The sequence below is a fragment of the Dermacentor albipictus genome, unplaced genomic scaffold, assembly GCF_038994185.2.
Source record: "Dermacentor albipictus isolate Rhodes 1998 colony unplaced genomic scaffold, USDA_Dalb.pri_finalv2 scaffold_26, whole genome shotgun sequence".
Taxonomy (NCBI): domain Eukaryota; kingdom Metazoa; phylum Arthropoda; class Arachnida; order Ixodida; family Ixodidae; genus Dermacentor; species Dermacentor albipictus.
Genome location: NW_027225580.1, coordinates 4,348,541 through 4,361,995, shown reverse-complemented (window position 1 = coordinate 4,361,995; position 13,455 = coordinate 4,348,541). Strand labels below are relative to the sequence as shown.

Here is a 13,455-nt window from a genome sequence, read left to right as displayed (position 1 = left end):
AGGGGGGAGGGGGCGTGAGGAAAATTAGGTAAGATAGTGCATTTGCACATGAAATGAACTAAGGTTGGTTAATAATTACTATTAGCTTTGTAGCAATAAATGAATACACACAAATCCTTATCAAGTGAAAAAGTCAAAATAAAAAAAATTGCCAGGTCCAGCGGTATGTCTCTTGAAACATTGTTTTTTGGTAGTAGAGGGGCATTTACGCACGATGGCAATTTTCTGAAGAGATACCTACACATGTGGTTCTGAGCATGAAAAGTTTATAACGCATTGTACTGCTGGAAATTATGATTGTGTATAATTTCATAATTTTACTTCATAATCAATAACATAATTACTCAATGTCCATAGGTTCGCTGACCAGTAAGGTCACTTGTTCCACTTGTGCCTTGACCAGTAAGGTCACTTGTTCTTTCATTGGTTAGAGCGGAGCAAGCCCGTGACCTCCGAGATTGTAACGACACATTTCTCGGACGCAATGGCAAGCCCAATGTGTCGTCCAGGACGTGAATGTACATTTGTGGAAGCACCCAGGTGTACTATGCCTTGAATTTGAGAGCGGATCTTTCAAGGCGATTAGTGATTGCACATTGTTTCATCGGCGCTCTACTAGGTCTGAAGGTCAAATTGAGCGTGGTCTAGGCGTTTGATAACAGCTGTGGGCATGAAATCCAACGGCACATTTTGGTACTTGGCACTAGGTCACTGCTTGATAAGCTGTGTTAGGCGGCACTGCCTTCGGGATCAACCAACGAAAGTGATCAGCTACGCGCTGAGAAAACCTGTTGTAAAATCGACAAGAATGCTTCGCATTAAAATCTCCGTTTGTGCACGACTGTCCATATTTTATAGTCCTGCAATCAGTCTAGTTGAACTGCCTTGATTTGTCTCCATCCAAGAGCAGTGTCTCGGCATATGGGATCTCCTTGTAGAGGTGTCCTTTTACGTTGACCTCAGAGATTGTCGATATGTGGATCAAGTGGTCTGGTCTTTAGTGTTTAGTAATGAATACGGCCACCACTTAACACAACTGATAGCAGGCAATCCGTGTATTATCTGTTTAAGTTCAGGTGGTGGTTACGCCGTGTGCAATACCTACCTCATTTTCAGTGACAAGAACATTGATATGTGCGACACTGTATTCCGTGTTCGAGTGTAGTTTGACCCCCAAATTCACAGCGGATTCTTTGATGAATTGACAAACCTTTCGTCGGTTTCGGTGCAGACAAGTCCTGGTCATCGCTGCGAAGCGTGAACGTTCTGGAAGGAGAGCAAACGTCACTTCCCTGCCCCATCGACCTGGCGACGCGGGAACCCGTCTCCGCCATGTGGTTTCTCGTGGCAGCTGGCGTCCCATACGTGCGCGCAGGTGTTACTTCATCACTGCTCGACAACAGCCACGAATGGACGAAAGTTTACGCATTGGTGGCACCGGAACCACCTTCAAATGCTGTGCTCGGCGGAACCAGGGGCCTGGTTGATGGCACCCACTGGAAGCAGCCCTCGTGGTCAGGCAGAGCGTTCCTCTCGCTCCTCAGTGATCCGCCGGCACTGCTTCTCAATCGGCTGGAAAGAAGCGACAGTGGAAATTACGTGTGCAACGTGACATACCGAAGCGACAACTTTACTTCCGGTGGCGTGACCGTTACCACGGCTCGCGTCCAACTCTTCGTCGCCGGTGAGTGTGCTCATTCCTCTGATACCAAGTGTAACCAGGGGTCGTATTCTGTCGGCATTATTTTCACTATCCGTTCTTCCTTTGCCTTACGTCATTGGCTCGCACGAAGCCATGGCCTCCGCTAATGCCGGCATTGACCATTTTGTTGGGCAGTTGGCAAGTAAAGATTAAAATATAATGAAATGTGAGCTTACAGTAGATGGCTCCGGTTGCCAAGCTTCCTGTCGAAAAGGACCTATATATTCCAACATTCTTTCAAAAGCATGAAATGCGTTTAGCTCCCGTTGTCGGCAACCTTGAGCCAAAAGCCAGAGGCCATTATCCGGGCACTCAAGACTAGATCGTTGCTCGAACAAAAAGAGATCATCCTGGAAATCAGTCAAAACGTACGAAAATGTGGTCTCTGGCCCCCAACTGTTTGTACAGGACCGCATTACATACGCTAGTTACTGCCCAAAGAACTTGTAAAAAATATTGCTTCCCGAGTTCTTCCTAATGTTTGTTCACAATACCACTCAAGCTGTAACTTCTAGTACGCCGAAATCCTACTCCTCATTTCCAATAGCGACGTTCAAAAGGCAGATACAAAGCACCATACACTAGATTGTCATCTTTTGACGCTGAGACAGGGTTGCTAGTGCTATTTTCAATGCCAGTGGTCCGTGCGTTCCGCGGTGCGGGTTTGCTTCGCCTCGAGATATGGCGCTACACTGCGTGACCAAGCCAATAGCTTTCGGTGCGCCGCGGATAAGGCCACACATTTACATCCGACCACTTCGATGCGACAAAAAAAGTAGCGACAGACGCTGAGCGCGCTGCACTGTCGGAAGAAGAAAAGCTGGTGAAGGCGGCGGCACCACAGGGCAGCAAAAGACGGCTTATGAACGCAATTGTTCCCTGTCACGTTTACACTTTACGTGCCAAAACAACTTTATGAGGCACGCCGTAGTGGAGGTCTCCGGAAATTTTGACCACCTGGGGTTCTTTAACGTGCACCTAAATCTAAGTAAAGTGGCAGGAACCGTAGCAGACGACGCGCAGCTAACTCCGCCTCTGGCACTGATTGCGCTTGCGCCGCAATACTTCGCGTGGCGCCCGTCGTGGCACTATGCGGAGCGCGGCCACCCGCTCCGTGTTACCTCTAACAGTGGCCGCGCCTGTACATGTTCAACCATTTGCAAGCAACCGCAGGGAGAGAGAAAGACCGGGAGAGAAAATGGGGGCAAATGCATACGACGGATGTGGCCGCGCGGCTCAAGGATCTTTGCCAGCAAAAATCATTTCAAGTCAACGGGATCTAACACCAGGCATATTAGATGACGAGGATCGTCGCAGTGGTGCCAGGTGCAGACCGGTCCGAGACCCCTCACATCCGCAACTTTTGCATGAAGGTGGGCATCCGATCCCAGTGAACAACTAATAGACAGTTGCGAACACCACACCCACTCACAAGGGATACAATGCATTGCAGCAGACTGGCCCAACGGTCGACAATTCGCAGGGAACAGTTCGAGAGGCAGGGGAGTCCCGGTTATCCAGCCCACATTGTTGCAAGCCAATGAACTCATTTCTCTTGCAGCGTCCTCTCTAGAAAGAGTTGTTCAAACTTCTCTGAGTAACGGGGCGCGTGGACCGAGCGGCAGCGTCAGGTAATTCTTACCAACAACGATGCAATGACCCGACAGCCAGTGAAAAACGACGTTGTGGCTCCAGTCGAGAGCATGTTGGTAAGCCTCCCGAGAGTTTTGGAGTCATCACAAACGACGGCCGCTTTTCTTGATAGCTCGTGGGGGACGTGATTACTCGTGGTCAGGAGTGTACCAAACGCGCTCGCCGATGAGTTTCTGGGTGCTGGACGCTGCAAACGTTATCGTGACTAATTTCAGAGCAATGATAATGACACCCGAGCAGCTTTTAGCATGAAGCACTTCGCCTGTTCGTCAGTGTAAATACGCACGCAGTCGCCGTACCCTTCTTGCAGCATAGGCATACACATTCGCCTTAGAACCAAGGCAGACATCTCGGCCGTTTATTTAATGCCTGGAATGGTGAGGTGTACAACATGCTCCGTACAACAGCTTTAATCAATACTGCCAAGTGGAAAGAAGTATATCAGTACCAGGCAACTCGGCCGAAAATGAAGAAACCTCACAAAGCAATGTTAACAAAAAAGACGAATTAATTGAGGGCTTTCGCCACAAACATTTTACACGTCCATGTGAACTGATTTTATAGCTGTAAGAAAATCAGAACCTGTGTTTCAATTACTGCGTTCTGCAACGCACTCGAAAGTTGGGCGAAGTCATTCTTTTTTTTCTCCTTGCCATTGCATTCTTCACAATGCCATCATTCTGATATTAGCCCAGGCTGTAACGTGCGTCGGGGGTTTTGGTTGTTTACACCTTAGTGGTAATACGGGCCAAGCGGCAAACAGCAACTATGTGTCAGTTTATATGTGCAGATGAAAGTCGGGGCCTGTTTTCTGTTCACGAGTCATCCATCGCTTCGTGTATCACTGAAGCTGGTGACACAGACAAGGCTTCTCGGGCGTCTCATGAAGAAGCGCAGTGCCTCTCGATTACCCTCTAGGAGAGACGCTGCGAGAGAGCGTCGCCTCCTGGCACGCACACACTGTTTAGCTGAGTGGAATACCGCACATATAAGGCCAAACCAGACTGCACAGACTAAACCATTCAATATACTTCATGCCTCCACCCAGACTGCACTGACGCGAGGTATCTTTGCTGTGTCGGTTGTGGTGAGGAGTTGCCTTCAAGAACTCATCTTATTCATCACTTATTGAAATGGGTGAATGACCTGCATGTGATGTCTGGGACTGCGATGAAAACATTGACCATCTGTTGCGCCACTGTCCTCAGTTATACATACAAAGACAATCATGTAATAGAGGCGACTAGATGATCGTCCACTGAGCGTTCAAATACTGCTGGAAGACCGTGCCTACTGACCATCGGCCCAGAAGGCAGTAAAACCACTATGCTTTTTGAAAATGACTACCTTGTACAAGTGCCCTTGACTACGTACTGCTGTTTGTGCACGTGCACACAATGACTACCTTCCTCTCTCTATCTCTCTCCTTTCTATTTTTCTATTCCACTTCACCAGCGTAACGTAGCAAACCAGACACTTTTATAGCTAACATTAATGCAATTTCTGTAAGACCACACGAGTCAGCGAACTCACCGCAATTTCCTTCTTTCCTTCCCTCCTCTCTCTCCCTGTGATCTTTGTTTTCCCCTTTCCCATTCCCCCGGTGTAGGGTATCCAACCGGATGTTATTCTGGTTAACCTCCCTGCCTTCAACTTTTCTCTTCCCTCCTCCTTTATAGCTAGCATCCCTTGCCTTGTTTCTTTTTTAAATCTCTATTTCTCTCCATCCAGACGAAGCTGAGTGAAGATAAAAAGAAGAGGCATGAGAGAAGACCTTCTTTTAATGCTTCCTGCTTCATTCGGACAAACTAATCGTCGCTCCAGGATCAGAACGCGAAAAAAAATAACAATGCAGGCTGGAATGACATTTCGTTTCCTTTGCTCACGTGCACTCAAGTCTGTCGTCTCTTTTTCCAATTTTTTTTATACCCCCACTTCTCATGGCACGCGTAAGAGAAGGTTCTAATCTTCTAAAAGGTTTATCATGGACTCCATGTAGCGATTTGCGATTCCGACTGACTAAAGAGATGAACGTGCCTCTTTCGGGTGAAAACGACCTACATGGGGAAATTCCTTTCGAGACAGCGAAGACCATTCACTGAACCGGATGACGCGAGTGGGTGCTACGTGGAGTTTTTTTTTTTTGTCGTTTATTTTGTTATTGCTTGATCTTGCTCTGCATCCTATACCTCTTGTTCTTGTGACTTCTCAACTACATTTTTTTTTCTCCCGTTACTGTCTTCTTCGTTGAGGCAGCTTTCTTTGAAAGTGAAACCGAGGACGACTAAATTCCCTGCATGAGCCCCTTTTGCTTGTTTGTTCTCGTAAGAGACATTCACAGTGAAGTTTACAATATCATTTTGTATCTACGCTACCCTAAATAGTGCTCACAAGCAAGCTTTATGGGCACGTTTGCTCAATATTTATAGCATTTTCTTTTTTCAATAGTCTTCGTTAGGAGGCTGAGCTGTCTTTATTTGAAACAATGTTGTACCATAATCCGTAACGCTATATCATCATGACATTTTTAAAGGATACGTGCGTACATTGCCTACCCTGCTGTTTCTTAAGCCTACTTTCGCGAGCAGTGGTGGCCCATTGAGTATGTCGTTCTGCTGCTGACAACACTAACGCGGATCGGGCTCCTGGACGCCGGAATCTGAGAGGGGGTGAACTGCAAAAACGCGCATCTACCCAGCTCTTGGTGCACGTTAAGGAATCCGTCAAAAATTATTAGACCTCTACTGTGGCGTCACTCATAAAACCCGTGTTGCTTACCTAGGCCATTACAGTAAACGGACGAATCAGTCATCCTTGTTTTAATAAACCAATAAATTTAAGTAGAGCTTTTTAGCGATTCTCTAGTTATTTCTGTTTCAATGTAGCCCCAATTTTCGGGGTGCAGTCGAACCACGATATGGCGAACCTCGATGTAACGAAATTCTTGATGTAACAGACTATTTTCATTTCCCCATCTTAGTTGCATTGAAAACCATGTATTTTCTTTTGCAATTTAATGGACTAATTTTGTTACACGGTTTCGATTTAACAAAGCTTTCGGTCATCTCAAGCATGAACTTGGAGCCTGTATGGCTAGTTAACCTAGCAAAAAACTATAAAAAATGTCGGCCTAGGCAAAACTTATTTGAAATGTCCTTCTGCATGGAGAACTTGAGCGGCAGAACCACCGTCAAAGTGCGCGTGCTGGTACGTGGCAGGCAGGAAACATTCTGAGCCATTTGTCGCATTGGTAAACAATTTGCAGAGGCAGAAGGGCGCGCGGCAGCTCAGAGCACTCGGAGAAACGTGACACCTGGCGATGCCTTCTACGCAAGAGGGACGGGGAGGGAGTGAACGCGCGGTAACGTGATCAAGCGCTCAAGCACGCGATGAGGGGGAGGGGCGGGTTAGGAATGCGGGCGTCTCATCCTCTCACGCGTACATGCTATACCTTGGAGGTAATCCCTCCGCGGCGAGTGTCGAGTCGAAATGACTGGTGCCTCCTTTGCGCGCATTTTGTTGCTCCTACGCGTCTAGTGTTGACGGTCGCATATAATCTCAAGTTTCAAAGACACGGCGTGAAGCGCTCGCTCGCGTTGTGACTGCGAAGTTCGTAGTGACCGAGTGACATTTGTTAATGTTTCCCTGAGCACGCGTGACACCGATAAAGCTGCTACCCTAACCCTTGTCTCTCTGCTATCGTCATCAATTACTCCGCGTTTCTGTCGAAACTGTGACATTTTTTATGTTGTTTTTTTTTCAGGACAAATACCCGCATCTTTTTCCACTTTTGTTTTTAATTTGAGGGCGCGTACTGTGCGCACTAAGCGCGGTCTGCCACGGCGTCCACGATTTACGGCAGCGCGAGACACAACAGACGCAAATCTGGGACGCCGTGAGCCCCGTCGATGCATCGCTCCCGGCGCGATCTCCATTATCGCGCGACCTTCTTGCAATTTGTTTATAAGCGCTTATTAACCAGATACTACCCACTAGGAATGTTGTGGGAATTTGCGATGTTTTTAATGCTCAAACTTTCAAACCTCGAATTAACGAAATTCGAGATTTAACGAAGATTTTAGTCGCAATTACAACTTTGTTATATCGAGGTTCGACTGTATTCCTAACACTGTGCAGTGAATGTTTCTACAAGCAAAACACCTTGGCGTGTAGGCAATCTTGATGTATTATCGACAACGAACATGTCATTTTAGAATAGCAATTTTTTAGATTTATTTAAGGCTGTACGTTTGGGAACATTAGTTCCGATCACTTATTTGCAGACTTAACTTATTCACAAAGAGCTTTGTCAAAGGGACTTGTTTCCAATAGTCCTTCTGATAACATATCCAATTTAACCCTTTAGAAGATGTATATCATATCGAGAATAGTAAGTGCGTTCGTGTGTTCGTGCCGAAGCACTATGTCATTCCAAAATACTTCATTCAAGATAACAATACGATAAATAAATTAAGTTATTTATGCCTGACTGTATACTAAACATAAAATTAGCCTGGTGATTGTTGCGTTCCGAAGACTCCATCCGTATCTAAGGCGGACACAGGCCTTATGAGAAAAACGCCGTTCTTTCTTCTTAAGCACCGCGGGGAATCGAGGGACGCTGAGAAGCGTTATGTTTGTGGCTACGAGTTCTCTCCTTTTGTTCACCTAAATTCTTGATAAAGTGCAGAGCACGAGTGAAAAGTAACAGCCTCCGAAGAAGTTGCAATAGCGGTGAAGCTATGGAAACGGGTAGAAAACAAAGCCGTACAAAAAAAACCGCATGCATAAGTCATTGATCGGACTTTGTTGTTTCTGCGCGCCACCTAATTAGTGTTCTCGGAGTCCCTTATGAGCTCTTGCACCTTTGACACGCGGGGTTTTGTTTAAGGTGAACTTTCCTTCTTTTAGGTTCTTTGAAAACTCACTACACTCAATTAGGGCACTCGGAAGTCGGCCTTGCTCCTGTACGAATCCTTTCTTCTAGTGACTCTATAACAAGGAACAAGTCTCACTGAAACGCCATTGCATGTTTTTAACCACTTGGGGAGGTTAGAAGTTATTTAAGAATGCAGCTGGGTCGTACCGATTTAGCCCGGAATTTGCATTTTGCGGACGGCCTTTTGAGAAAGCCGCTATTTCTACAACGAGGCCGCACGCGTTTGTTTAACAACGCCTCCAGCGGCTTACATCTGCTAATGCATAAAACGTGCGAGCCGAAGAGCAAAACCGCTCTTTGTGAGCAACTCCGATATTTCTAAACATTTGGTTGCATGAACAACTTTCAGAACCGCACATTATCGGTCTAAGTAATACGCTTCTATCGTTGAAAATCGGAATTCGTTTATTTATACTGTGCGGCTCTGCTTCTGTGCGTCACGAGAAGACGTTTGCGTGTGACTGATGCATTCTTGGCTCTTTTGACTATCCACATAGTAGTATAAGAGGCCATCCTTGACCTATGGGGTCATCATCATCATCATCAGCAGCAGCAGCAGCAGCAGCAGCAGCAGCCTGGTTACACCCACTGCAGGGCAAAGGCCTCTCCCATACTTCTCCAACTACCCCGGTCGGGTGCTAATTGTGGCCATGCTGTCCCAGCAAACTTCTTAATCTCATCCGCCCGCCTAACTTTCTGCCGCCCTCTGTTACGCTTCCCTTCCCTTGGAATCCATTCCGTAACCCTTAATGACCATCGGTTATCTTCCCTCCTCATTACGTGTCTTGCCCATGCCCATTTCTTTTTCTTGATTTCAACTAAGATATCATTAACTCGCGTTTCTTCCCTCTCTCAATGAGCTCTTTTCTTATCCCTTAACGTTACACCTGTCATTCTTCTTTCTATAGCTCGTTTCGTCGTCCTCAATTTAAGTAGAACCCTTTTCGTAAGCCTCCAGGTTTCTGCCCCGTACGCGAGTACTGGTAAGACACAGCTGTTATAAACTTTTCTCTTAAGGAATAATGGCAACCTGCTGTTCGTGATTTGAGAATGCCTGCCAAACGCACCCCAGCGCATTCTAATTCTTCTGATTATTTCAGTCTCATCATCCGCATCGGCAGTCACTACCTGTCCTAAGTAGATGTATTCCCTTACGACTTCCAGTGCCTCACTACCTATCGTAAACTTCTGTTCCCTTGCGAGACTGTTAAACATTACTTTAGTTTTCTGCAAATTAATTTTAGACCCACCCTTCGGCTTTGCCTCTCCAGGTCAGTGAGCATGCATTGCAGCTGGTCCCCTGAGTTACTAAGCAAGGCAATATCATCAGCGAACCTATGGGATATTTCTTTCCAAATACATTTTTGTGCCTGCAGTTTCTTTTAATAAGGTAGCATTCTGTAAGCGGGGCAGCGCCACTACGTGAATGGGAAATGTCGACAAAAGCCGCTCCTTCACCGCCTGTTGGTCCTCGCTATCAGCCTGGCTCGACTGTGGCACGCGGTGAACGCACCCCGAGGCAGAAAAAACACCGTCAGTGGGGACATTGCCGAAGGGTGCTGTCGCCGAAGGTCTGCAAAGGGCTGGGCCTCGACTCGTTGTGGCGGATGCCGTCATTGCCACTGATCGCTTCATCAGGGCTGGCTTCTGCGCAGTGAAGGCTTAGAGTGCACTAAGCGAAGAAGAAGAATTGAGAAGTAGGCCTGCCGGCCTACGAAGGCCGCGTAAAAGGCGCTTCAAGAAGAGAGTGAGATAAATTTATAATAAAATAAGAGCTGTGAGGTTTGACTTCCTCGACAGGTGGATACCTGCAAGCCTGCCTCATTCAGCTGATGGAGGCGTTGCTGCAGGACGCCGATTGCGGGAAGCACGTAACCCATGCACATGTTTCCGTCCCTTTGGATATTGCAGTTCCCGCCGAATTTAGGTGTTGAAAGCTGCGTAACCTGTTATAGCTTGTTTCATGAAAAATGCAACTCGTTACGTGCAATTGGTTACTCAAAGGAGTAACTGAGTTACACTAAGTAATACCGAGAAGAGAAAGACCATCTTTACATTACGAACTTACCAAAAAGTTCTAATTGATAACGAGTAATTATCTGAGCGTAATTTGTTACGCAAAAGACTGGCCACCAGCGACAACGACATCTAAACTTCGGACGTCTCATAGTTGATGTGCGACAAGCAGGTACGTACCCAGGATTTTTTTTTTTAGCGGGGGACCAACCCAAGGCAACTTTCTTATGCAAATGAGGGGGGGGGTACCTTTACTAGTAAAATGTAAATAATAATTACCATTTGCTATAAAGACGCATAAGCCCGCAATATAAAAATGAGAGAAAGTGTATCTCACAGGTATGCCTGTGAGATGCATCTCTCCTTTACCTGGCAAAGAAGGAACCACGTCAAATGCACTGCCGCAGCAAAGAAGCGCAAGAAGAACGCTGCCAAGAAGAAGTAAAGAAGCGAACGTGTGAAATAAAGATTTCTAGTAGCGTTTTTCGAATCACCTCTAGAAGAATTGTAGAGCAGTATACATTCCTGGAACAATCGCAGTTCTTTTGGCTCCTTTGTTTACTACTCTACCAAGTGCCAAAACCGACTCGTATTGTTATTTGGGAAGTTGCGTAACGATGCGTGGCCGCCAGTCCCGTACGACGGCGTAGAGCGCAGGACGCTGCGGTTCTAAACGCACTGCGCCCACCGCGGAAGGTTAGAAAAACGCCTACATAAGCGCAGCAGAGAAGTGGCTATGTCAGGCGGCTCGATTGATAACTGTAGACGCGTTATTCAAGATACGCAGAATTATTCTCCGCTTCCGGCACCGTTTTCTATACTTCCTTTTTAAATAAAAAAGATGTCGATCCATAAATATTTTTACAAACAACAGTTAAATTTGTAAATTTTTGGCCTTTCCTACCTGTTTGGCTGTTGCCTCTGCTCTCTCCCTTAGTAGATCGCTTAATTTCTCTGTTCCTTTCGACTCTTGCTTCCAGTTAGCAATATTGCACGAAAAGTGCTGTAGAGTTAGGGAAAAACCAAACTAGGTAACGGATGACATTCATGTTGCTTATAAGCTTAACGGTTATTGCAGGGTTTGATGATGGACGCTGTTTCATATTGTTTTATTTTCCACCTTATCTAACCCATATCGGGGTATATGGTTCAGAGGATCTGCCAGTGTCGGGGCCAGCCGTCACTGGAGGAAATACTAAAGCAAAATGAAAAATTAATTGCAACTGGCGTTTTCTCTGGACGCAGCTTGTTCCACGTGCATACAGGCCAGCTTACTACGAACTGAAGCCCTTTCCTGGTCCCTGGATTAGTCTGAACAAAGAAGGTTGAATTAACCAAGCAGCAACGATGCTCGCGAGCTTTGAATACATGGTGACAACTAAACGTATCTCGAGTTAATCGCACGGGCACCGAATCGATGAGAAAGCTAGCCTTCACACGCCAGAAGATGCCGATAACTACTGCCATCCAAAAGGAGTGAAAAAGGTAGCAAAATGTTCACCGCCGAATAGCTGTTAAGTCTCGAGATTGATTTGGCAACGCTTTAGGAATGTGTGTGAGGAATGGTGGCGGGGGCGGGGAGTGGGGAGACTGCCGATTAATTTCGCAGGAATAAAAGGGTCGAATAATTGTCAACCTCGACAAACATCGCCTTCGTTCTCGTGGCGTCATTGCTGCGTCGACGTCTCACAGTGCGCATTCGCGTGTTACTGCTGCCAGCATTTCAGTGAAGCTTGTGAATGGTGTAGTAATTGTGGTGCAGGCACTTATGGGGGCCTGAGGCTTCGTCAAGCTTTCAATCTCGGCACCTTTTTTTCCGCTGGTCTCCAGCATCATGTATGTTGCTTTGACGCAGAACGAAATGTAACAGTAATAATACTGCAAAGGAGAAGTGCGGGGAGTACAGCAAAAGATTGCCTTCACATATAGTGCGCGTTGTAGCGCTTTGTTGTATTCGCGCGTTCTTTTGATACAGTGTTGAGACATATTATTTTATTTTTATACTTATTCTTATTTATTCAATACTGCCGACCGCTTTATGGTAGCCAAGGCAGGAGTGGGTACATGACGTTTACACATTATTGGTCCATCAAGAAAACAACAACAGTAACAACTTCATCAGAGAACCACCTAGGCACCCAGTAATGTTACTGCGAAGCAAATCAGGAACAAACACAGCAAGACGCAGGCGCGTTACATTAAAATCCGCAAATAAAGCATCGAAAGCACATTAGTGAAAAACTGAGCACACAAAACTTATTGGCTAGAAGTGATTACTGAAAAAAAATGCATAAGATGATGATAAGGTGGCCACATCGTAAGGTAACTTGTTCCAGTCGGCTATCGTTCTTGCAAAGGACAGCTTGTATGTGTTGGTTCCGCACTGAGGCATTATAATTGTTTCGTCGTGCTTGTGCCGAGTCTGTCGGGCTCTGTTGTAGTGCATGCAAGTACGAAACTGTGTTTTGGTATGATTATTAATGATTGCAAATAACATATTCAGATGGTGCATTTTTTCGACGAGACTGCAAGGTGGGAAGACTGGAGCGGTTGAGAAGATCAGATATCGATACCTCTCTTCCGTAGGCGTGGTGTATGAATCACAGTGCCTTTCTTTGAACCACCTCAATACTTTTTACGTTCGGTTTATTGTGCGGATCCCAGACCACGTCAGCTTATTGCAGTAAGCGACACACGAGGGAAGACATTTTGTGGAATGCGGATATTATCAATAAAAAAATTATTATCGCGATAGCAATTACAGGGGTACCTCAGACAAATTTTCGCCGTCACCGGGACGTTCCGTATAAAGTCAAAGTGCATGCGATAAAATCTTATCGTGTCCTCTGGCGCCGTTTACTGTAGCTGTCAGAGAATGCGTGAAAGGGTGAGCCGAGAAGGGTGGTGGCTTGATGGGCGCCGTCTTCCGGCTCACCCAGTGTTGTACGCAAAAGGGCGGAAGGGTAGGAGTGAACGCGCACTAAGAGGGAAGGAGGGAGGCAGACGAGCGCGTTAGCCCTGCTAAATCGATAGTTGGATGGATGGATGCTATCAGCTTCACCTTTGGAATGGGGTGTTGGTTTCGCCACCAACCCAACACCCCGTTTATATATATATATATATATATATATATATATATATATAT

The 13,455-nt window shown here is 46.2% G+C and overlaps 1 protein-coding gene across 1 annotated transcript in view; it reads left to right on the top strand.

Moving 5' to 3' along the window:
- The first annotated feature begins 1,230 nt into the window (after nucleotides 1-1,230).
- The window catches only part of LOC139052522 (hemicentin-1-like), a 118,631-nt gene continuing 106,406 nt past the window's right edge, over nucleotides 1,231-13,455 (top strand). Inside the window, exon 1 of the mRNA XM_070529638.1 lies at nucleotides 1,231-1,684. Within this exon, the coding sequence (XP_070385739.1) occupies nucleotides 1,333-1,684 (352 nt within the window). The 5' untranslated portion in view covers nucleotides 1,231-1,332. The remainder of the gene's footprint in view (nucleotides 1,685-13,455) is intronic.